Source organism: Vigna unguiculata, chromosome 6 (assembly GCF_037176805.1).
Source record: "Vigna unguiculata cultivar grain cowpea cultivar isolate G323 ecotype 2 chromosome 6, ASM3717680v1, whole genome shotgun sequence".
Classification (NCBI taxonomy): domain Eukaryota; kingdom Viridiplantae; phylum Streptophyta; class Magnoliopsida; order Fabales; family Fabaceae; genus Vigna; species Vigna unguiculata.
Window position 1 is genome coordinate 12,775,193 of NC_140797.1, and position 26,127 is coordinate 12,801,319.

The window sequence follows — 26,127 nt, forward strand, 5'->3', positions numbered from 1 at the left end:
TAAACAAAGAACATTACCTTCACGTCCCCACCCCATCAGATAATATAACAGTCTACTAATTGATGAGTTCAAATTTTTGCCCTCATTTAATATTTAAATTTGGGGATTTAATTGAATTTTTTGTGCTTAAAGATTGATCTAATTAGGATTTGTGATTATTGGATTTATTGAATAAGTTTGGTAAAAATGGTGTAAAAATTGATCTTAGTTGCATAAAATATTATTGGATATTCTAACGTTTGTTAATGCAGCTGGAATTTATTTTTGGTCATTAATAGTGTGGATTTGAAATATTCAAACCAAAATAAGTCCAAAATCACGAAATTCTGGAAAAGAATAAATCAGGAGCTAAATACACCCCCTATTTTTTTTTTCACACTCCTTTTAAAGTGGACCACCAAAAACCTATTCTGCACCCCAGTTTTGACTAAGTTGCACCCCTCCTACCACTTAAACTCCACTCAACCAGATGCTGCCATGTGGCAATCCCCACCTTTCAAATCAGGCTAACCAAATGCTGACATGTGTCATTATCCTTGCAAACTTATCTGTACCAATTAAACACTGCCACGTCAGCATCTCCTCCATCTCACATGAAACCCTAACCCTAATGTTCATCATCTCCTTCCATCATCATGGCAGCCGCCACCCTAACCGCCAATCTCGCCGCCGGCCACCACGGTTCCACCACAGATCTGCAGCAGTGCCCAACGCCGTGAATCTACACCGCAAGCTTGAAGCCACCATCATCCTTGCGCACCAGCAGCCATTGCAGAAGACTCCACCGCGACGCACTCATCAGCCTACATCTGCGAGCGAGAACGAACCAGATCGGAAACCTGCATCAGTTCATGTTGGAACAGCGAAAAACGCAGCCACTGCTGCGAGCCACTAACATTTCGCAGTCCACCAAAGCGAACCTGCAACGCACACAGCAGCGACGAGTAACCACCACTCATCTACACCGAGCTGGACCACCGCATCGTCGACCATCGCGAGCCTGAAGCCACCACGAAACCACCGCAGCCATGGCAACTCCCCTCCACTGTGATGGATCATGCAGCACCTGTCCTTGCTATTCCTGCATCTTTGCCTTGCCAGAAAACATCGCCGGAGAAAAAGGAGCGGTCGTCATTGCACCTTGCACCTGCGGCAACAACAAGGATAGGGGCAGCAAACCCTAATTCTGGAGAGAGAAGATTCGCCACGTGTCAGCCTCTGATTGCACACTCAAATTGGTCAAATCTGGTCAACTGGTCAAACTTTGGTCAAATTCTGGTCAATATTGTAAAAATGGTCAAATAAGAGGGTAGAATTGGAAATTGGACAGAAATTAAGTTGCCAATTAGTTAAATAAAGATAAAATATTTTAGCAACCGACAGATAAAGTCCAAGTCCAATTGAAGCCTATTTAAAGAGGCCTAAGGGAGCATAAGAGAGACAACTTACAAACTTAGCAATTCTCTGGTTTTGGCAAATACCGTCATCCACCACATCTCTCCTTCTTCCTTTATATTTTCTTCACTTCATCATATTGTTATCATGTATTTCATCAAAGCCATGGAGGGCTAAGCTTTTAAGGTTGATTCCACTGTAATTTCTTAATTGGATTCTGAGGTTAGATGAATTAATTTATTTGTTCTTTTGATTCTTGTTTAGATTTATATTTTATCTATGTCTTTTAGTTCTTAATCTAGTTAAAGCAATGATTTTTACATTATAGCAAGTTAGCATAGTGTTAAATCTAAAAAACATAACAATCATATGAGTCAATGGGTTTTTGAATTTTAATTAAGAAGTTACTTTGATTAATTTTTAGAAACTTTCATATGATTACAAGAGTTATTGCTAATAATTGAGAAGTTACTTTGATTAAAGGTAAAAACTTAGATTAGAATTAATCAAGAAGTTACTTTGATTAATTAACTTTTTACTAGATATAAGGTCTAAAAGAATAGACATGATTAAGACTAGTATTTTTTTTATTTTGATTCTTATTCATTCATTTTACGTTTGTCTTATTTTATTTAATTATTATTTTTTTTTACGCATATACGTTTAATAGAGTTTGTATTTTTTTTGTAGTCCTTAGTTTTCTTTTTATATATTTCAAGCAAAGTTCTATTTTTGTTTTGATTAAGAATTTCTTTTAAGAAATTTTTTGAGACTAGTTTGGAAAACTCTGTCTATGAAAGACTTGGTATTTAAGTTGTCCACTGTGACGCACCTCTCTTTCCTAGGAGTAGACCCAACGACATCTTAACTTATTTCTTTCTTGAAATCTTTCTGCAAAACAAGAATAGGAAAAAAAAACAAAGGAACACTTTCAGGTGGACTGCATAGTGCATGACCCTAGCCAACCCAGGTAAAATCTATCAATTGGATCCGGAACTTGAACGGAGCTTGCGCAAAGCACGTAAAAGACTTCAATTTAAGTGTTCTACTGAGAGAACACCTTCTACATCTGAAGCTACTATAGAAACAACACATTCATCCCCTCCATTCACAAATATATCCTTTGATCTTTCATCAAATCCATATCCAAACATAATGGAGGAAAGAACCATCAGACAGTTGGCCACATCCAACAATCCCATCATCAACAACAACATCCAATACCCAGAAGAGTAGTGTGACCTCAAGATTGACCTTCTAAAAGCCTTGCCACAATTTCATGGGTTATCAGGAGAGAATCCACACAAACACTTGAGGCAATTCCATATGATTTGTGAAAACTTTAGATCTCCCACGATCGCGTTAGAAACTCTCAAAATGAGAGCTTTTCCTTTTACTCTTCAAGGAGCGGCACAAGATTGGTGGTACTACCTTTCGTTGAGAATCACTAATTGGGCAACTATGGAAAGAATTTTTCTTCAGAAATATTTCCCTACATCTCGAGTGGCTTCTGTTGTTGGTCTCTTGGCAAGCATACCAAAAGTTAACTATAGTATAATGATTTGAAGTAAGAGTGTCGAACCCAAGAGGAACGGATTCAGTTAAAATAATTAATTATCTCGATCAACATATATATACAGAAATTTTAATTTGATAGATCATTGACGTTTAAACTAATTTGCATAAAAAATACAGTAAAAGCAGAAAATTGGATAAAAATTCAGTAAAAGAAACTGGGATTGAATTTCATCTATCTCCCTTGTCTGTAATCTGGATGAATATAATATATAACATATGAAAATACCAATATTGATGCACACTCAAAAATCATTTATACGGATCCCTCACGTATAAAATTCATAAGATTAGTTCCCTGAATATTGATTCCTCACATATTCAACAAACTATCCAACATTACGGTCAAGTGTTAAAAGCGAATGATATATTAAGATCTATTCCTAGCATCACAGTATATCAAGTATCATTGTTCAAATCAGATTTTCAAAAATACCTTCCGGTCCGATCTAAAAATCAAAATCAAAACATCTATTGATCAGATAAAAGTAAGCATTAAGAGTAGAACAATAATACCAATATTGAGTAAAACAGAAATGCTATATATAAATATCACCATATTACATCCAAGTTCGAGTAGATTACATCCAATCCCAAGGAAAGAGATTAGCCACTCATGGTAGCTATCAAAATCCTAAGAGCTAAAGAAGAAGAAGAAGAAAATGTGAACTTTGTAGCTCGTGGTCACAGCTCCAGCAAGTCTGTAGCTTTTCTCCCAAAATCTCCAAGCTGATTTCACTTTCTGATGCAGGGAGAATTTATACCCACGAAGGTCTCGCTCAAGCAACGTGAGTCTCGCTTGAGCGAGACAGCATTCTTCATGCTAAAGAAAGCTTCTCGCTTGGGTGAGACGTGCTGAAACCAATGTCTCGCTTAGGCGAGCAAGAGTACTTCGAGTTGAAGAAAGGATCTCGCTTAGGCGAGATTGGCAGCATCTGCGCTCGCCTGGATGAGAATGGCAGCAAGAGAGGGTCTCCACTGCGCGAACTCTCGCTTAAGTGAGAGTCTGCGTCGCTTAAGCGAGAATGGCGGCAGTGGCTTTAGCTTAGGCGAGAATGCTTTGGTTTGAGCGACCTTGACAACATTCCTTCCCTATTTTCTTTGTTTCTTGCTTTCTCCTTCACTCTTTTTGAGTTCTCTTTAATCTTTCCTGAAAAACACACAAAATAAGATCAAATGATTTCTTTAAATCAAAACTTGGAAGCATGTGACTGAAACTTAGATTTAGGGAGAATCAATATGAAATGAACACAAATTTAAAACATAAGTGCCAGAGTTTGTTATGAATTTTTACTGAATTTTAGCACTTATCAACTCCCCCCAACCTAGCATTTTGCTTGTCCTCAAGCAAAGTAACAAGATCAATAGCCATTCAAAACTAAAACTGAAATTGGTTATTGAGAAATCATTTTCACAGTTCCTTACCAGACAACTTTTGCATTCTAAACCACAGATTCAAAATCAGAAGCAAATGGTGAATCCAATTATCAAACAACAGTAGGATAAGAGTGCAGCCAATTTTTCAGGAAAACTAATTGTAAGAACAAGTGATTCTAACCAAGGAAATTATCTCTTAAATGTCACAGGCATGTGTCTCTCTCATTTTCCACTGGATTTCAACAAACACACATTCAGCATGGATCTTAAGGTCTTTTCAAGGTTGTAATGAGGCTAGGCTTTCAAGAATAATGGTTTTTCAAGATCACAAAAGCACAACTTAGAAAAGAGAGCATAGTTACAATTCAAACCCAATTCTGCTTTCCATTCCTCACAATTCAAACCTCAATACACCAAGTTTCTTTTTCATTCATAATTCACTCTTATCTCTTTTTGTTCTTTCCTTTTCTTTCCCTTTTTTTTTGAGTAAATATATACATTCCTACACAATACTAAAGAGTGAATTATGATACTCAGCCCTTTTCTTCCTTAAGTGCAATTCTACCAACCAACAGTTGAAAAATGCACCTATGCTCTTTATCCCTAAGTGTGCAAAGGGAAGTGATAATAATTCAAGTTAAGGTTAAGGTGCATAATTCAAACAATTAGGCTCTCAAATGGGCTATCAACAAAAGATGATTATTTACGGGTTGGCTATTTGGCACTGAGTTATAAATTCAACAAAATTGCCTTAATCATTTCCATGCTTCAAATGTGATGTTATCAAATAAAAACTCAAGCAATATCAATTTGTCAACAAACAGTGGAAACACTCAAGCTGTTTAAGGATTCACACACTCACTGGGTTTTCTGGTTTACTTCCTTGGTATCTCACTTGTTGTTACAACTGATTATCTTGACTAACTATGTAGCACTAATATCATAATCCTGTTTAATTATGAATTCAACCAAAATCTTCCTTTTTCACCTATGTGTTCAGTTCACTCAGTTGTTCTAGACTCAGGATACTTACTGAAATCAAATTTCTCTTTAACCAATTTTCTCAAGAAAGATTTTCAAAATGATTCCCAAAAAATTTTAGTTGTCTCTAAGTATTATGCACAAAATACTAAGCCAAAAGGTAAAGTTAAACAGTTAATTAACTACATAATATAGCATTCTAGCCAAAACAACTAAAGCAAAATAGTAGTAATTACATAAATACTACAAAATACTAAAAGAAAAAGAACAATGAAACCGTATTTATAGAGTTTTGAAGGGTGGAATGATGCTGTGAATCAATCTCCTCCAAAATCAATCTCATCCTCAATGTCTGCTCCATCTATGTCAGCAGCTCCTAATGGTCCCTCACTTGCAGCAGGTCCACTTCCCCTTGGGAAAATAGGACTGTCCCCAGGCCACTGTAGATAAGTGAAGAATTCTGGTGGAGTCATGCTTGGGTATGGTCCGCGGACATTCTGATAGAGGTACTCCTGAAGGTGAAGTTATCCTCTATGAATGGAAGCATTTTGCTGGTGAGTGTGCTCCATCTGCAACCTCAGATATCTCATCTTCTCAAGTAATTCATTATTCATGTTGAGCTGAGGTTGTTGTGTGGGCCCTGTTTGTTGTTCTTCCATTGTTGGTTGGTCTTCAGCTTGTTGGTCCAGCTAGGGCTCTTCTAGCTGCTCCAAGTCCTCTGGGTGGGTACAAAAGTGTTCAATGAATCTCTTGGTAATTAAAGGTCGTATCTTTTTAGTTAACTCTACCTTCACCCTTTGATCTTGGCAAAGAGCTGTGATCAAAGCCGGAAAACCCAAAGCACCTTTTGCCTTGTCATTCCTAGTGTTGACTTCGTATCTCACAAATTTGTGGATTTCTTCAGAGATAATTGTGGCGACGTCAACAGTCAGATCCTCCCTCATTATGCAATAAAGGAGATGACATCTAGGGACGTTCAAGTCTGACACGTGGCCAATGGACACTATGTTTGCAAGTAAGAATGTGGTCCAGACTTGGGCTAAGGTTTTCATATCTCCTCTTAGAATTCTGAGAGGATTTCTAGTGGGTCCGACTTGATAAGATCGGTTGGCAACGCATATAAGGAGTGCCACTTTATTTTCATCATAAGGTTCATGACTCCTCCTTCTCCTTGTGAAGTCATAGCGTTGCCCTGGTTCTAGAGGTAGTGGATTACCAAGGAATTCACTGATGGCTCCTCGATCATAATTTACCCACCTCCCCCTAACTTTAGATCTCTTTTCACCAAGATTGTCCTTAGAAAAAGCATTTGCATAGAATTCTCTGACAATTTCTGGGTCAAATTTGGGAAGCGGGTCAGCCAACTTCATCCAATTCCTCCTGATAAGGCCATTCAAAAATGGGTCATATTCGTCCGTAAGTAGGACCACTTTTCTTTCTTTGATAAAGACCCAGTTCTTTATCTTCTCATACCGTTCTTCTCTTTCGGGGTCCCTAAAATGGTTGCTTATTGGCCTTTCAGGAGAAGAGCTACTTGCACGTCTTCTCCTCTTCCCTTTGCTGGGTTCAGTAGCGGGAAGTCTAGATGTTGTCTTTGTTCTAGCCATTGACCTGCAAGGATGAAAATTAACCCACCAAACACATGCCAAGTCAGCTTTTACAGACTTAAATGACCAACCAAGAACAAAATTAAGTCAAGCATTTCATCAAACAACTTGGATGCACTCTTAAAATATGAAATTTTTGAACCAATTCGTGCATAAACAACCCACATTATTCTGTTACAGCATCAATTCATATTAATTCTCACAACATAAACATAAAATGCAGGAAACAGAACATGGGCACTCTCCTAGGATCTGGGGTATGCAAAACCGTGACTATGCTTGGTGAAATTGAAGAGAATGAGAAGTAGAACTTACCTTTGTACAAAAATTAGCAAAGGGAGACGAAATTTGTGAGTTAAAATTCAAAGAATTGAGTGAGTGAATGGTGCGCTCAAAACTGAGAAGGAAGAATGTGAGCGAGAGTTGGGAGCGAGGGTTTGGGGGAAAGAAAACTGAGAAGTTCAGCCCCTACTACCCACTTAAACGCGATTTCTCGCTTCAGCGAGATACGCGTGAAAAAGCCTTTAAAATTCTCGCGCAGGCAAGGTTGTTTCGCCAAAAAATGTTTTGGCGCAGGGCATTCTCGCCCAAGCGAGACACTACTCGCTTAAGCGAGTATATCAGAAAAAATGTTTAGCTCAGGTTCTGCATATCTCGCCCAGGCGAGACATGTGTAGCTTGGGCGAGATTTTCGTGTAGTTTTGACACACCCTGATTTTGCCACTTTCCAAAATTTTGTTCAACTTTCCCCCACTCAATTCATGATCTTTTCAGTCCAATTAACTCAGAAACACACATCAAACCATACTTCAATCAATTCTTTATCATTCCAAAACGTTTCACATCAACAAACTCAAAATCAAGCTTTTAAATTCAAATATCAGAATTTGGCCAAAACAAGGCAATTTTTAGCATTTGATGATCTCAATTCTGGCACCAAAACTCATTCCCATGCTTAAAATACCAGTTTTGTTTGAAAACACTAAAAGTGCATGGTTTGCCTCATTGAGATGATTGGATGTTAAAATTCACCTTTTTACACACAAACATCGAACTTTAAACACAAACACATAGTTACATACACAAACACATTTAATCACACAAGATGAAATTAAAGTGCAAAAACATAATTAAAACACTGGGTTGCCTCCCAGGAAGTGTTTGTTTAATGTCACGAGCCTGACGCCTGTTTCATTTAAGGTTCATCAAGTTGAATGATTGTGGTGAGCCTATCAATCTCACCACTAAGATAGGGCTTCAACCTTTGCCCGTTTACAACCCAGCTCCTTTTGGATTCAGGATCCTCTAGCTCAATGGCTCCATAGGGTTTCATATCTTTGACAAGAAATGGTCCTGACCACTTTGATTTTAGCTTTCTAGGGAATAATCTCAACCTGGAGTTGAACAATAGTACTGATTGGCCAGGATAAAATTCTCTTTTGAGAATTTTCTTGTCATGATAAGCCTTCATCTTTTCCTTGTAGAGCTTAGAGGACTCATAGGCGCTAAGTCTCATTTCCTCCAATTCTTGCAGCTGTAGTTTTCTCTTTTCTACTGCTGCCTTTGGATCAAAATTCAAAAATTTCAAGGCCCAAAATGCCTTGTGTTCCAATTCAACCGGTAAGTGACATGACTTACCATATACCAGCTGGAATGGGGATAAACCTGTGGGAGACTTATAAGCAGTTCTGTAGGCCCAAAGTGCGTCATCCAACTTCATTGACCAATCTTTTCTTGAAGATGCCAGTGTCTTCTTTAGAATACGCTTGATTTCTCTGTTTGACACCTCCGCTTGTGCATTGGTCTGTGGATGATAAGGTGATGCAATTTTATGCCGCACTCCATAATGTTCCAAACATTTCTCAAGTTGAGCATTGCAAAAGTGTGAACCACTATCACTAATAAACACTCTTGGAGTACCAAACCTGCAAAATATGTACCACTTGTGAAATTTGATTACAGTTTTGGCATCGGCTTTAGGAGCTGCTACTGTTTCAACCCACTTTGTCACATAATCAACTGCCACCAAAATGTATTCATTTGAGAAAGAAGATGGCAGTGGTCCCACAAAGTCAATTTCCCAACAATCAAAGGCCTCAACCTCTAAAATGATATTCAGTGGCATTTCATGTCTTTTTGAGATTCCCCCTATTCTCTGACAGTTATTGCAGTGTTGCACATATTTGTGTGCGTCTTTGAATAAGGTGGGCCAATAAAATTCAGATTGGAGGACTTTTATAGCTGTCCTCTCTCCATTAAAATTCCCTCCATATGGGGAACTATGACAGTGCCACAAAATGCTTTTTGTCTCATCATTGGATACACACCTTCTCAACAGTTGATCAACTCCAATTTTGAATAGATGAGGATCATCCCACACATATTGGTGTGCATCTTTTAGGAATTTCTTCTTCTGGTGCCAATTAAAATCTTCAGGTATGACCCCTGCAGCTTTGAAATTGGCCATGTCAGCAAACCATGGCCTTTCTTGCACCATCATCAATTTTTCATCAGGAAACTCCTCCTACACCTCTGATTGAGTGTTGGTCACCTTAGTATTCAGCAATCTAGACAAATGATCAGCTACAAAGTTTTCACTTCCCTTTTTGTCCTTGATCACCAAATCAAATTCCTGCAACAATAAGATCCATCTAATTAGTCTTGGTTTTGAATCAGATTTGGTTAACAAATATTTAATTGCAGCATGATTAGTATATACAGTGACAGATGAACCAATCAAATATGCTCTAAATTTTTCCAATGCATAAACTATAGCTAGCAATTCCTTTTCAGTTGTTGCATAATTAATTTGAGCTTCATTAAGGACTTTTCTAGCATAGTGTATAGCATGGAAAACTTTGGATTTTCTCTGTCCTAAAACTGCTCATATGGCATAGTCACTTGCATCACATATTAACTCAAAACCTAAATTCCAATCAGGAGCAATTATCACAGGAGCTGAAACCAATTTTTGTTTTAACAATTCAAATGCATGCAAACATTCAACATCAAAATTAAAGGGTGTATCCTTGTTGAGAAGATTTCTGAGTGGTTTGGCAATTCTGGAGAAATCTATGATGAATCATCTGTAGAACCCAGCATGGCCTAGAAAACTCCTGATACCCGTCACATTTTTGGGTGGTGGCAGCTTTTCAATGATCTCCACTTTAACTTTCTCGACTTCAATACCTTTAGCAGAGATTTTGTGGCCCAGCACCACACCTTCAGTTACCATAAAATGGCACTTTTCCTAATTCAAAACCAGATTGGTATCAGCACACCGCTTCAGTATGGTGTTTAAGTTTTCCAGGCATTGATCAAATGAAGCCCCAAATATAGAGAAGTCATCCATAAGGACTTCTATGCATTTTTCCACCAAGTCCGATAAAATTACAAGCATGCATTATTGAAAAGTTGCTGGTGCGTTACACAATCTAAACGGCATTTTCCTGTAAGCAAACACACCAAAGGGACAAATAAAAGCAGTTTTTTCTTGGTCTTCTGGATCCACTGCAATTTGATTATAACCAGAATATCCATCCAGAAAACAATAGAATGCTTGCCCTGCTAACCTTTCTAGCATTTGATCCATGAAAGGCAAAGGAAAATGATCTTTCCTAGTGGCCTGATTTAATTTTCTATAATCTATACACATTCTCCAACCTGTGACTGTTCTAGTAGGAATTAATTTATTTTTATCATTACAAATAACAGTCATACCTCCCTTTTCTGGAACTACCTGGACCAGGCTGACCCAGGCACTGTCGGAAATTGGATAGATCATACTTGCATCAAGTAACTTCATTACTTCTTTCTTGACCACCTCTTTCATGGTTGGATTCAATCGCCGCTGAGGCTGTGCTACAGGCTTGTAGTCTTGGTCCATATGAATTTTGTGCATACAGTAGGATGGACTAATTCCTTTAAGATCAAATAAAGTCCAACCTATTGCACCCTCATTGGCCTTAAGAACTGAAATCAGTTTTTCCTCTTCAGAAGCCGTTAAAGCACTACTAATCACCACTGGTTTGTCACCTCCATCTGCAAGAAAAACATATTTTAAATGAGGAGGTAATACCTTTAGCTCCAGCTTCAGACTTTCAGTTCTATTTTCTTGTTGCAATTTCTCAAGTTGTATTTCATTTGATGCAATTTCTTTTGCTGAATTCAGATGTGTTAAGTATTCATCAACTTTATTTTCTTCATCATCCTCCACATCATCACAAGCACCAATCAAAGCTTTTTCCAATGGGCTTGCCTTTGTCAATTGCTTCCTGGATGACAAAACAATTTCATTTATCACATCCATCCTGAAGCATTGTTGCTTGTCCTTCGGGTGCTGCATTGCTTCAAATACATTAAAGTTGACTTCATCATCTTGCACCCTGACCTTCAATTTGCCATCATCAACGTCAATAATGACCTTGGCCGTCTTCATGAAAGGTCTTCCCAGTATTAGAGGAACTTCAGTGTCTTCCTCAATATCCATTACTACAAAATCAACTGGGAACATGAATTTGTCAACCTTAACTAAGACATCCTCTGCCACACCATAGGGATACTTCATGGATCTGTCAGCTAGTTGTAACGTCATCCATGTAGGCCTCACTTCCAGATCTCATTTTCTCCGTAGCATAGACAAAGGCATCAAATTTATACTGGCACCCAGATCAAGCAATGCTTTTCCCACTGGTAATGTTCCGATTGTAACTGGAATAGTGAAGCTCCCAGGGTCTTTGGATTTCTGAGGTAATGATTTCTGAATTATAGCACTGCACCCTGCTTCAAGCTCCACTGTCTCTTCAGAAAATCTTCTCTTTTTTGTTAGGAGCTCTTTCATGAATTTTGCATATGTCGACATCTGCTCCATAGCTTCCACAAAAGGGATGTTAATCTGCAGTCGCTTGAAAATGTCCATCAATCTTGCAAATTGCCTTTCCTTGTCTTTTTTGGAGGGATTTTGAGGGTATGGTAGGCCCTTCAACTGAGGTACCTGTTTCTCACCCTTCTCCCTCTTTTTCTCCTCACCTTTACAAACTCTCTTTTATTTTGTTCTTCCTCTCCCTTACACTAATTTTTTTCATTCTCTCTCTTTTTCCTCCAACACCTCCTCCTCTAGACCCAGGTTGTCTCCAATCCCTCTTCCCACAACTTTACCACTTCGGGTGGTAATAGATTTACAATGCTCCTTGGGATTAGTCTGTGTGTTGGCTGAAAATTGACCTGTTTGCTGATCTGATAATTGTTTTGCCAACTGTCCAACCTGTGTTTCGAGATTTCTGACTGAAGCTTCTATATTTTTCTGATTGGTCAAAGAAGCTTGCATAAACTTTTCTAAAGTATCCTCCAGTTTAGATGTTTTGTCATGCACCGAAGGATAATGTTGTTAATGTTGTTGATAAGGAGGTTGTCTGTTTGAAGGACCAGCATCTTGCTTCCATCTAAAATTCTGATTTGGATTGTTTCTCCACCCCTATGAAAAGTTGTTATTGTTGGAGAAATTTCCTGGTCTTCCTTGGTTGCTCACATATTGAACTTCTCCTTGTGAGCTACTATGATAAGAACAATGACCATTTGGATGATCTCCTCCACAAAAGTCACATCTCATAGGTTGTTGACTGGTAGAAGTTTGCACAACTTGCAACTGCTCTGGTAATTTAGACATCTGCTTCGTCAATGCTTCAATCTATTGAGTCAGAATTTTATTCTAAGCTAAGGTCGCATCTGTAGTACTAAGATCAAGCACTCCTTTCCTCTGAACAGTTTGCCTGTTATGTTGAGCTTGATGATTTGTGGATGCTAATGCCTCAATGATTCTTGTTGCTTGCTCCACATCTACACTCATCATTATTCCACCTGTTGCTGTATCTAATATCATTTTGGTGTCAGGCCTCAGACTATTACAAAATATGTTCAACTGAGCAATATCTTCGAATCCGTGATTTGGGCATTTCCTCAATAAGGAATTGAACCGCTCCCAAGCTTTATAGAATGGCTCATCTAGTCCTTGCCTAAACGTTGAAATATCAGCTTTGGCTTTGATGTAGCGAGATACTGGAAAGAATATGTTCAAGAATTTCTCCTCAACATCCTTCCAGCTGTTCAAACTCTAATTTGGATGTGACTTAAGCCATTCCTTTGCTTTACCTGTCAAAGAAAAAGGAAACAAACGCATGTATACATGCTCAAGATCTCCTTCTTGAAAGCCCATGGTTCCTATCAATTCATAGAATGTAGAAAGGTGAGTATATGGATCTTCATTATCCATTCCAGTGAATTGATGAGAACTGATCAAGCTGAGAAAAACTGGCTTCATCTCCAAAGTTTTGGTGATGGGTGGTATTGCTATGCTAGAAAAATATCTTGGCCCTTGTTGCATAGCATAGTCTCCAAATGTCTTTCTGGCTAGAGCTGGTCTTTGATTCTCCATGTTTTCTGATTGAGATGTGATGGAAATACAGGAAGATTCTTCCCTTGTCTTTCCTTGCTTCTTCTTGTTTTTGCCTATGTTCCTTCTAGTTGTCTTTTCTATCTCCGGGTCAAATGCTAATCGATCTTCAGGAACCTGACCTCCTAAGAGCATAAATCAAAACAACTCAAGCAAGGATTAGTACAAAGGGAAAATTTAATAAGCTATCTAATAAAGAAAAATATACACAAAGCTGGATTAGATAACTTAAAATTTCAAAAGTCAACTGTAGTATAATGTAGTATAATGATTTGAAGTAAGAGTGTTGAACCCACAATCAGCATATATATACAGAAATTTTAATTTGATAGATCATTGACGTTTAAACTAATTTGCATAAACAAATACAATAAAAGCAGAAAATTAGATAAAAATTCAGTAAAAGAAACTGGGATTGAATTTCATCTATCTCCCTTGTTTGTAATCTGGATGAATATAATATATAACATATGAAAATACCAATATTGATGCACACTCAAAAATCATTTATACCGATCCCTCGCATATAAAATTCATAAGATTAGTTCCCTGAATATTGATTCCTCACATATTCCACAAACTATCCAGCATTACGGTCAAGTGTTAAAACCAATTGATATATTGAGATCTATTCCTAGCATCACAGTATATCAAGTATCATTGTTCAAATCAGATTTTCAAAAATACCTTCCGGTCAGATCTAAAAATCAAAATCAAAACATCTATTGATCAGATAAAAGTAAGCATTAAGAGTAGAACAATAATACCAATATTGAGTAAAACAGAAATGCTATATATAAATATCACCAGATTACATCCAAGTTCGAGTAGATTACACCCAATCCCAAGGAAAGAGATTAGCCACTCATGGTAGCTATCAAAATCCTAAGAGCTAAAGAAGAAGAAGAAAATGTGAACTCTGTAGCTCGTGGTCACAGCAAGTCTGCAGCTTTTCTCCCAAAATCTCCAAGCTGATTTCACTTTATGATGCAGGGAGAATTTATACCCACGAAGGTCTCGCTCAAGCGACGTGAGTCTCGCTTGAGCAAGACAACATTCTTCATGCTAAAGAAAGCCTCTCGCTTGGGCGAGACGTGCTGAAACCAATGTCTCGCTTAGGTGAGCAAGAGTACTTCGAGCTGAAGAAAGGATCTAGCTTAGGTGAGATTGGCAGCATCTGGGCTCGCCTGGGCGAGAATGGTGGCAAGAGAGGGTCTCCACTACGCGAACTCTCGCTTAAGCGAGAGTTTGCGTCGCTTAAGCGAGAATGGCGGCAGTGGCTTTAGCTTAGGCGAGAATGCTTTAGTTTGAGCGACCTTGACAGCATTCCTTCCCTATTTTCTTTGTTTCTTGTTTTCTCCTGCACTCTTCTTGAGTTCTCTTTAATCTTTCCTGAAAAACACACAAAATAGGATCAAGTGATTTCTTTAAATCAAAACTTGGAAGCTTAGATTTAGGGAGAATCAATATGAAATGAACACAAATTTAAAACATAAGTGCCAGAGTTTGTTATGAATTTTTACTAAATTTTGGCACTTATCAGCTGTTCGTAGAGAAATTTATGGAATTAAGCAACGAGAAGGAGAAACCCTTAGTGAATATTGGGAAAGATTCAACAAACTATGTGCATCTTGTCCTCAGCACCAAATGCAAGAACATTCCCTCATTCAATACTTTTACAAAGGAATGAATTCGTCAGACAGACAATGGGCAGATGTTGCAAGCGGAGGATCTTTTCTGGATCAATTGCCACAAGCTGCTAGAGAGTTGATTGAATGAAAGGCAACTAATAGCCAACAATATGAGACAAGAGCAAATTCAGTAACGTCATTAAGGGGAGTTCACGAAGTTGAGACTTATGCAGCAAATGAAAAAAAGACGGAAATGATCCAAGTTGGAAAAATCATCCAAATATGAAATGGGGTAATCAACAACATGAGCAACCCTATGTTCCTACTCAGATGAGACAACAACCTCAACCAAATGTTGCATCACTAGTAGAGAAATTTATGAATGTTGTGGTTGAGCGGAATGGTGAAGTAAAAAAGATGATTACTGACTTGACTCAAAGGGTGGAAAAGTTAGAATCTAAAGTTAATCAAGGATCAAGTCAACTACCTACACAAACTGTGGTCAACCCGCGTAATGTAAGTGTTATTACTTTAAGATCGGGTAAGCAGGTACGAGGACTTGAGGAAGCCCAAGAGAATGAAGATGAGGAAAATGAATTTGCACCTATTGATAAAAGTGGAGGATCAGGCGAACCAATACCATGTACATTTAGACGCCTACACCTACTAATGACTCCAGGTTAGTATCTTCTAATTCTTCTTCTTCTAATTCTTCTTCATGTTATTCTCCTCTTCCTCCCTACCCGAATCGTTTGAAACCGAAAACTAAGAAGTTGGAGGAGTTGGACCAAGAAATCTTGAATACTTTCAAGAAGGTAGAGATAAACATCCCTTTGTTGGATGTTGTGAGGCAAATTCCGAAATACGCTAAGTTTCTTAAAGAACTTTGCACCAATAGAAGGCGTATTCGGGATAATGAGGTTGTGAACTTGGGAAGAAATGTATCAAGCTTGATCAGAAGACCTATCGAAATACCACAAAAATGCAAGGATTCAGGTATGTTTCTGTTCCTTGTGTTATAGGAAGTACTAAATTCGACAGTGCCATGTTAGATTTAGGAGCTTCTATAAATGTGATGCCTTTGTCAGTTTTTACTTCTCTTCATCTTGGACCTCTTAAGACTACAGGTGTGGTCATTCAATTGGCCAACTGTAGCATAGTTAACCCTGCAGGTGTGTTAGAAGATGTGCTTGTCCGAGTGCAGTTCAATGTGTTGGAAGCCATGAAGCACCCGACTGAAGACCATTCTTTGTTTTGTATTGATTTATTAAGTGATGTAGTGAACAATTTTGCTTTTGGGTTTTTAGACATTTTTTCTGGTTTTTCCTCTTCTTTGGACTTTTCTTTTCCGAATATGTCGTACACAATTTTAGACGATGAAGAAAACTTTAAAACAGGTGATATTGAGGACGCAGTTTCACTAGATGATACATATGTGGCGTCCGAGTGTGATGCTGAGGTGGCTGAAATTACCTTAGGCAATAAAATGTTGCCATCTGTGGAACAACCACCCACTTTGGAGTTGAAACCTTTACCATCTCATTTGAAATATGTTTATCTTGAGAGGGATGGGAAACTCCCTGTTATTATATCTGCCTTGCTTACTGATGAACAGGAACAAAAGCTATTGCAGGTTATCAAAGATCACAAGAGAGCAATTGGCTGGACTTTTGTAGATATTCCTGGTATTAGTCCTTCTTCTGCATGCAAAGAATAATCTTGGAGGAGGATGCTAAGCCAGTAAGGCAACCTTAGAGGAGACTGAATCCTTAGTAGATGTAGGTTGTGAAGAAGGAAGTCACTAAGTTGCTACAAGCAGGTATTATATATCCTATTTCTGACAACACTTGGGTGAGTCCTGTACATATGGTCCCCAAGAAATCTGGGATCACCGTGGTCAAGAATGAGAAGAACGAGTTAATTCCTACTCGTATTCAGAATAGCTGGAGGGTCTGCATTGATTATAGAAGACTAAACCAGGCCACCAGGAAAGACTATTTTCCCTTACCATTCATGGACCAGATGTTAGACAGATTGGCAGGTAAGTCTCATTACTGTTTTTTTTTATGGATTCTCTGGGTATTTTCAAATCTGTATAGCCCCAGAGGATCAACATAAGGCCACCTTTACTTGTCCATTTGGTACATATGCTTATAGGAAGATGCCATTTGGCCTTTGCAATGCTCCTGGAACATTTTAGCGATGTTTGATGAGTATTTTTACAGATTTGTTGGAGCATTGTATTGAGGTTTTTATGGATGATTTTAGTGTATATGGTTCATCTTTTGATAATTGCTTGTCTAATCATGCTAGAGTCTTGGAGAGATGTGAAGAAACTAACCTTGTTTTAAATTTTGAAAAATGTCATTTTATGGTGGACCAAGGTATAGTTTTAGGACACGTTATTTCCAAGAATGGTATATCTGTAGATCCTGCTAAAATTTATATTATTTCACAATTACCTTACCCCTCTTCTGTGAAAGAGGTTCGATCTTTTCTTGGACTGCAGGATTTTACAGGAGGTTCATCAAGGACTTCAGAACCCTCTCTCCAACTTACTGCAAAAGGATGTACCATTTGACTTTAGAGAGAGGTGCAAAGATGCTTTTGACACATTGAAAAAGGCGCTTACCACCACTCCTATCATCCAGCCACCTGACTGGACATTACCATTCGAGTTGATGTGTGATGCATCAAACTTTGCAGTAGGAGCGGTTCTTGCACAAAGTGATGGGAAGCTACCACATGTAATATATTATGCTTCCAAAACATTGGACGCAACGCAGGCTAACTACACCACAACTGAGAAGGAATTATTAGTTGTTGTGTTTGCCTTGGACAAATTCAGACCTTATATACTTGGTTCCAAGGTAATTGTTTACACTGATCATGCAGCATTAAAATTCCTTCTGAAGAAAGCAGATTCCAAGCCAAGGTTGATTAGATAGATGCTACTGCTCAAGAGTTTGACATTGAAATTCAAGATAGAAGTGGGGCACATAACTTAGTAGCTGACCATCTTAGCAGAATTGAAAATGGAGAAGATAACATTCCTATTCAAGATGACTTTCCTGATGAAGTCCTCCTAGCGTTGACTGCTATGAAAGGTATGTTTCCTGAACTTTGGTTTGCTGACATTGTTAACTATTTGGTTGTTTCTGCTATTCCTCCCTCATTCTCCAAGTCTGAAAGAACCAAGCTGAAAAGTTAGGCAAAGTACTATATATGGGAAGATCCAATCTTATGGCGCATTGGTAGTGACCAAGTCATAAGGAGGTGTGTTCCAGATATTGAGATACCTTATGTGCTTGAGTTCTGCCATTCGTCCCCTTGTGGTTGACATTATGGCACACAAAGAACATGTAGGAAGGTGTTAGATTGTGGATTATATTGGCCTACTATCTTTAAAGATGCACGAAGGGTGTATGAAAATTGTGAGCAATGTCAAAGAGCAGCTAGATCTATTACAAGGAGGGACGAGATGCTTCAACAACCCTTGATTTTTTGTGAGGTATTTGATATTTGGGGTATTGATTTTATGGGTCTTTTTCCTCCTTCTTCTGGATTTTCTTATATTCTGTTTGTTGTAGACTATGTCTCCAAATGGGTGGAAGCCATAGCTACAAGGACTAATGATGCTTATGAGTTTTGTCAGGTCTAACATTTTCTGTAGGTTTGGGATACCACGAGCCATCATCAGTGACCAGGGGACTCATTTTTGTAATAAACTGCTTGAGAACATGTTGAAGAAGTATGGGGTGACACATCGCGTTGCTACACCATTTCACCCCCAAACTAATGGGCAAGCAGAGATCTCTAACAGGAAGATTAAAAAGATACTAGAGAAAGTAGTGAAGCCTAGTCAAAAGGATTGGGCCATAAGATTGGATGATGCACTTAGGGCACGCAGGACAACCTACAAAGCACCTATAGGTATGTCACCTTTTAGGGTGGTTTTTGGAAAGGCTTGTCATCTACTTGTGGAGATTGAACATCGGGCCTATTGGGCCGTGAAAGCCTGCAACATGGATTTGGAAGAAGCAGGGAAAGAGCGGAAACTTCAGTTGCAAGAATTAGAGGAGATTAGGCTTGCGGCCTATGAAAACTCAAAGTTCTACAAAGAAAAGACCAAGCAATTCCATGACCAAAAGCTTGCTAGGAAGGACTTTAAGGTAGGCCAAAAGGTGTTACTATATAATTCTAGGTTAGTTCATACGAGTGGTAAGTTACGATCCAAATGGAAAGGGCCATTTATTATTACAGAAATATTTCCTTATGGAGCAGTGGAGATCTCTTGGTATCTCGGCCCTCTGCGAGGCAATGGTCGAGCCCAAGTTTTCTTTTGGTATCGCGACCCTCTATGAGGCAATGGTCGAGCCTAGGTTTTCTTTTGGTATCTCGGCCCTCTGCGAGGCAATGGTCGAGCCCATGTTATCTTTTGGTATCTCGGCCCTTTGCGAGGCAATGGTCAAGCCAGGTTTTCCTTTGGTTATATTGGCCCTCTGTGAGGCAATGTTCGAGTTCTCTTTTTTTTTCATTTTTGAAACCCAAACGAAATTAGTGTTTTTATCTTTACTTATCTTTTACTACGATAATATAAAAATTTCACTTTCATATTATCTAGTCAAATCTAAGTAAAGAGGGGCAACTGTCAACACCCAATTTCGTCCGGATAAATGCATTTTTTTAGTTAAAATAATAATAATAATAAGAATATAAATAATATATAATATAATAATAATAAATAAAATATATATATATTTGGATTGATGGTAAGTTTTTTTTTAACTTTAATTCTACCACGAGAAAAAAGAAAAAAAAAGAAAAAAGAAAAAAACTAAGAGAAGGAGAATCTAATTTATTATCACACTCTTTTTGTGAGCCCAAATGTTTTACATATTTTCACCCCCACTGTTCGCTATTTACACTCTCCACATGACATGACAGAAGAGGACGTTTCATAATTTACACTTATGTGTCTCTTTCCGTTGTCAGTCGGAGAAGATATTATTTTCATTAGAAGCAAAAAATATTTCGGATAATAATGCTTTTAGAGAATGGTACGATTTTAATATTTAGAAGAAAGTACTCCTGATAATAATTAGAATCAATTATATGAATAATATGTTATGATTACGATCTTTATGTGACAGAAAATATGATTCTAGTAATTACAGGCAATATTTCGTTAATAATTATAATCAATACAGTGGATATTATGCAAGGATTTAATAAGACCAATTCCTTCCCCATATACTTTTTTATAATTAAAGACTAAGATCTCAATCGTACCTCAAGGGGCCTATATAAGCACAAAATTTCTCTAATGTAAGGGACAGAAAAAAAATTCGAAAAAACCCTATCTTTTTTTATTATAGAGCACACACATAAAAAGGGATCACCTTAAGGTAAATTTTCTTTGCTCCTAATGCTTTTCATGATTCTCTTATAACATCACATATATGATCGTTTGAATTGTTGTATGATTAAATGTGTTCGGGGCCCTCATGTAAGATGATTTTGGGTTTATCATTGATGTGTTCAACCTTTCTCTTTTCCTTTATTCTTTATCTTGGTAATTAAAAAGGTGTTTTTCGTAGACTTTAGTTCTCTAAAAATAATAATAATAAATAAATAAATAAAATAAAAAATTATATTTTCTTTTATATAAGTTGTGAATGTCATGTCAAGTCTCGGACTTGCTTGATAATCAAAACACTCTTTTATAGGCTTTTAATTCTTTTTTTTTGAAAGAAAATTAGAAATAACAAAAAATTATAAAATTATAAAATCATCTTAAATATCATGTCAAATCTCAGATTTGCTTGATAACTAAATATTTATCATGTAAAATCTTGGGTTCTCTTGATATTATTAATAAAATATACATATACATAAAAATCTAGAAAATTAAAGAAAAAACAAAATAATAATATCAAACAACAAATTTTTTTATAAAGAACTACGTTATCCCTGATTTTCCAAATGGAAATACGTAGGAGCGAGGTACAATCCTCATCGGGCCAAAAAAATAAAAAAAATAATTTTGTTTGATTTTTTTGGGAATAACAAATATTTTAAACATCAAAATTATACTTTTCATACTTAATTAAAGAGGGAACCGTCTTAAGACGAGCGTTGTGGGGTGCTAATACCTTCCCCACACGTAACCGACTCGCGAACCCTAATTTGGTTTCGAAGACCATTGTTTTAAGGTTTTTCTATACTTTTCCATAATAAACTATGGTGGCGACTCCTCTGTACTATTTAAAATTATTTTCGTCGTCCCGCCGCGATCTCAGTTGCGACATTTCATAACTAGCTTGGAAAAACTAGATAAATCTGAGAAACACTCTAGGTCCAAAGATGGAACAATCTCTCCCCAATATGAACATTGCCTAGGACAGCTAAAAAAGATAGAGTATTTGATGAAAACTCTTTCAAAATTCACTCTAGAAAGATCAAACCTAGATGTTGTGTTAGGATCTCAAAGGAGTGTACTTAATAAAGAGGGAATAGGTTATAGTGGCAAATTTAATCCATTAAGCACCAGAAATTTTCTAAATATGAGTAAACCAACATTTGTTATTTGCTCCTACTATTCTAAATTTGGTCATGCATCAAATTCCTACTATTTTAAAAATTGTGGGGTTTCTAAAGGAGAGTACAAATGGGTACCTAAAGGATATCTTACAAAGCCAATTAATAGTCATGTTACAAGAGGTGATAATAACAAAGGTCAAATTTTAGGCATTGCCAAGGTGAAAAGTGCCTCTTCCATTGTGATCAAAAACAATTGTTTGTTGAAGTACTCCCATATTTTGAATTTACTATATGTTTATTCATTAAAAAGGAAGTAAAATGTGCATTTTTCATATTTCCGCATAAATTAATCAATGAGAATAGCTTCAAATTGATTAAAATGGATTGTTGTTGTGATTGTGTGTTTTGAGGGCTTGATTAAAATTATGTGCCTTGATTGCTACTAAATCACCTTTTGTTGAGATGCATGAGTTGATATTATACTATGTTTTGATAATGTGAGTGAAATTGCGTACCTTTATTGTTATTAAACCACATTCTACTGATTTATATTATGTGTTTTACTTGCTAGCTAATCCATTAGGTAATTCTCTAATCGATTATCATTTTCCTGCTATGGCTCATTTGCTTCTGAATAATACATAATTCCTTAGATTAGTCATCTAGTAGTATTATAATCCTTAACTGATTGTATGCACTCTGATGTCTTCATACTTTGCACTCTGATACTGCAATACTTAATTGCTCATATGATTTATGCCTGTATGCACTCAGAGATATTGTTGGATCTACTCATGCAATCAATACTTGCTCATTGGTTTATGCTTGTTTTGTGTGCTGTTTATCTTTGCTGCTTGTATTTGGTACTTATGTTTGCCGCTCATACATATCATTTCACATATGCTTAAGCCCTGCTGCCATGAATAAACTGTTATACTCTATGAGGTGATCTTAAATGTTACTACTCTTTTTGCTAATGTCCAAAGGGGGAGAAAGGTTGTTTTTCTTGTCTCTATGTTGCAGGACACATTTTGGCCATCATAAAAAAAAGGGGAGATTGTTGAAAGGGGGAGCTTGTTCAACTCAAGTGAAGATGGTTTTGATGATGTCTAAGGCTATGCATCATGTGCATCACTGGTTTAGGCTTATTCCTGATTTTCTATCTTTTGCATTAGGTGTTATAGATCAAGTATTACATGTAAAACAAGTTTGCATCAAATTGTGTCAACCATCAAACTCTTGAATGTGAACTCGTGAATAGATTAGCTACTTAACTAATAGATTAGATGAGGGCACTGCACTGATGCAGTGAAAATACACTCACGATAATCTATTAGGTAAATTCCTAATCTATTAGTCACTACAGCAGAACCAGTATAAATTGTTGTGTTCTTTGTTTCTCTCATCTTTTATGCCTTTCTCAATTGCTTTGCACATTTCATTAACACAAAACTATAAAACTAATTATTTGGAGTATAAAGATTAAAGAAACTTTCAAGATTCATTTAAAATCAGTAAAAGATTCAATAATCAATTCACCCCTATCTTAGTTGAGTTATATTAGACATATTTGTTTTAACATCATGATCATAATGAAATTGCAGCACACATGTAATGGCATGTTAAACACTGTGAATAAAACTTTGACACATGTTATGGTGCAATTACGCAATGTCATAAATATCTTTTAAAAGACCTTGTTCACACTTAGTGACATAATATGATATATTTCCATGGTTTAATTATATAATATATATGCAAACTAAGAGCAACAGTCAAAACATTCATTCAAATAAAGTCAAATCAAGCATGCATTCTCAAATAAAAATAACCTTTATTTAATTTCTCTTCCCAAATAATTAATTTAAATGCAAAATCCTTGGCATTTTATCTCTAACCCTCAACTAGGCAGTTTCAACTTTTTTCTTTAAAGAAAAATACTGAAACTAGTTTTGAATCTCTAGAATGCTGTCAACTACGCGTATTCATTAGAAAACTAAAGTATTATATTAAAGAAGGAATGCATACCAGTGGAATAGCTTACAATTGAGCTTCTTCCTCTACAACCTTAGCTGAAGACAGAACATTAAATCACAAAAGTAAATAATAATAATAATTCAAGAAAATGTATCAACTTTAGAAGAAAAATAAAACATGTAAAGTCTATCTATTCATTCTGCAACAAGAGAAGAAAAGCAAGTAATCGAAGAAAGTGTTGAAATTTATATATTTGAAGATATTAAAGACATTTATATTTTGTCAATATTCTTTATAAACTCTAACAAAGAATTATCGCATACAGAAAAAATAAAGTATCTTTCAAAAGTCCCTTGACATTTTGAACCTCCGTTAAAAACTGCAGTCAGAAGAACTTTCAATACAATCTATCTTTCTGTCATCTTGCCACTATTTTCTTCAAATTTTTTCAAAAAGAAACAAGAAGAAAAAATGAAACATATTCATCCCAGAATTAAGGATAGGGTATAGATAACTTACCTTAATAAGAACACACACACCGCAAACCAAACAATTCTCTTTAGGTAAGATATTTTTAAAGGAATGAAATATAGTCTTTGGTTTTGGCTTTCCGAAAAAAAAGTAATTCACAGTTACCATTGCCGATATGAATGTTTGGCTTGCCTACAGTATCACAGGTTTTCAGAAAGTGATTTTCTGTGACTTTTTTATTTTTTTAATATTTTTTTATATACTTTATGTTACTGCTGGATTTTATAATTAAGAGTTTATTTTTGTCTGATACTATTTTATTTTTATTTTTTTTCTAAATTATTAATTTACAACTTCTAAATACCTAGTAATATTAAATAATGTTCTTTTAATATTATCCTCAAATATAATATTAATTTCTCTTTTTTTTTATTACAGAATGAATATGTAGAGTCTGCAGGCTTCTTCTTCTTCTTTTTTCTAAAGTTGATACATTTTCTTCAATTATTATTATTCACTTTTGCATATTAATGTTCTTTCTTCAACTAAGTGTTAGAGAAAGAAGTTCAATTGTAAAACATTGTTTTGACTATTTGTAAAGCACGGGTATGTATTCATTATAATATAATACATTGGTTTTTTTTTATATAAATTTTATTTTATTGATAGAATGTTTTATAAATATAATATATATATATATATGATTAATCAGTTTTCTTAATTGCTCTACGTATCATCAAAAGAAATTAATAAATACACTAATATTCATTGCGCAACAAACTCGGTCTTTGCGCGAAGGAGTGGTAACGCTGTGTTAGAGAGAATGGATACAGTACGGTGAGAAGTAGAGGAAATTTAATATACTAAAGAGAAATTAAAAGGTTTGAAAGGAAGGAACAACCATTTTGAAGGGAGGGGAAGAAAGGAAGAACATTCAAGGGAATAGGATCATTTTTTCACTAACATTTTGGTCCAAAAAAGTTCATCCTCATATCAACATTAATTTACTCATCTCCTTTTCAATTCAATTGAGAGTTCAATTAAGAGTCATGATCTAAAAAAAGCAATTCGAAAGTGCATTTCAGAGACATTTTTTAGATTCAACAATAAGAATACTTTAGGAAAAAGACAATAAGAATACTTTAGGAAAAGCACAAGGAACGAGAACAGATTGGCAAGTAACAGGTTACACGGTTTTGCTTTCTACTTTGTTACGATGCTCTGTTACATTTTGTGTGGTCATAGAATTGTATGAAATACATATAGAAAGAACAAAATATTGTCATCTTAGGCTTCTAAGTTAATAAACCACAATTAAAAATAAAATTAAACTAGGTTTAAGGAATTTGAAATGGAGAAGCCTTAGGAGATGCCGCTGGTGAACGAGGAAGGCAGAATAGTTTTTAGTAATGAAATTAGCAAAAAAAACAAACAATTATTACAAGAGATAATTTCTCTCATAAAATTTATTAATTAAAGGTTTAATTTTTTTTTAACAAAGTCACTAATAAAATGGACTCCATTACTATTTGAAGAATAATAAGTATAAAATCTTATAATTAAATATTTTTTTATATAAAATATATATTTTTAAATTGGAAACCATGTGAATTAGAATTTTCAATATTTTATTCCCTAAAACATATTTATTTACATTTTATCTTCAATATTATTTTAATTGATATTTTAAATATTTTTAAATTTCTCTTTTAATATATTAACTCGTTGTTTTTTATCAAATTCCGTATCACTTTAATTCTTTTGTATTACATCTTGATTTCAACATATTAATAAATGTAGAGTTAAAAATTTGATATATGTAAAAATAACTAAAGATAAAAATATTTATTTGAGAAGGTTACACCGTATTACAAAAAAAATAGTACATATAAAAAAACATAAAAATTAAGGAAATTTATTTATTTTATGGACTTTGTTTAAAATTTATGAATGTTATGTATTGTATTTTATTTGAATTTACAATTAAAATATATTTTTAAATATTCACTTTTATTTTATTTTAATACCCGCATGTACCCGTGTAAATATTAAAAAATTATGCAAGTACCCGCATAACGGATACCCGACAAATATAGATACGAGTACATGACACATATTTATC

The 26,127-nt window shown here is 35.9% G+C and overlaps 1 protein-coding gene and 1 non-coding gene across 2 annotated transcripts; one reads left to right on the forward strand and one right to left on the reverse strand.

The window, feature by feature from the left end:
• Positions 1-8,130: 8,130 nt before the first annotated feature.
• On the reverse strand, positions 8,131-11,529 carry LOC146885527 (uncharacterized). Its single transcript, XM_085674972.1, has 2 exons — positions 11,166-11,529; positions 8,131-8,600 (listed from the first exon to the last, which is right to left on the reverse strand). Exons 1-2 carry the CDS (start codon positions 11,527-11,529, stop codon positions 8,131-8,133), a joined length of 834 nt encoding a protein of 277 aa, XP_085531098.1.
• A 1,339-nt stretch (positions 11,530-12,868) lies between these two features.
• Positions 12,869-12,975, forward strand: LOC146885528 (small nucleolar RNA R71). Its single transcript, XR_014996180.1, has one exon. It is a non-coding gene; the product is annotated as a small nucleolar RNA R71 (small nucleolar RNA).
• The last annotated feature ends 13,152 nt before the right edge of the window (positions 12,976-26,127 follow it).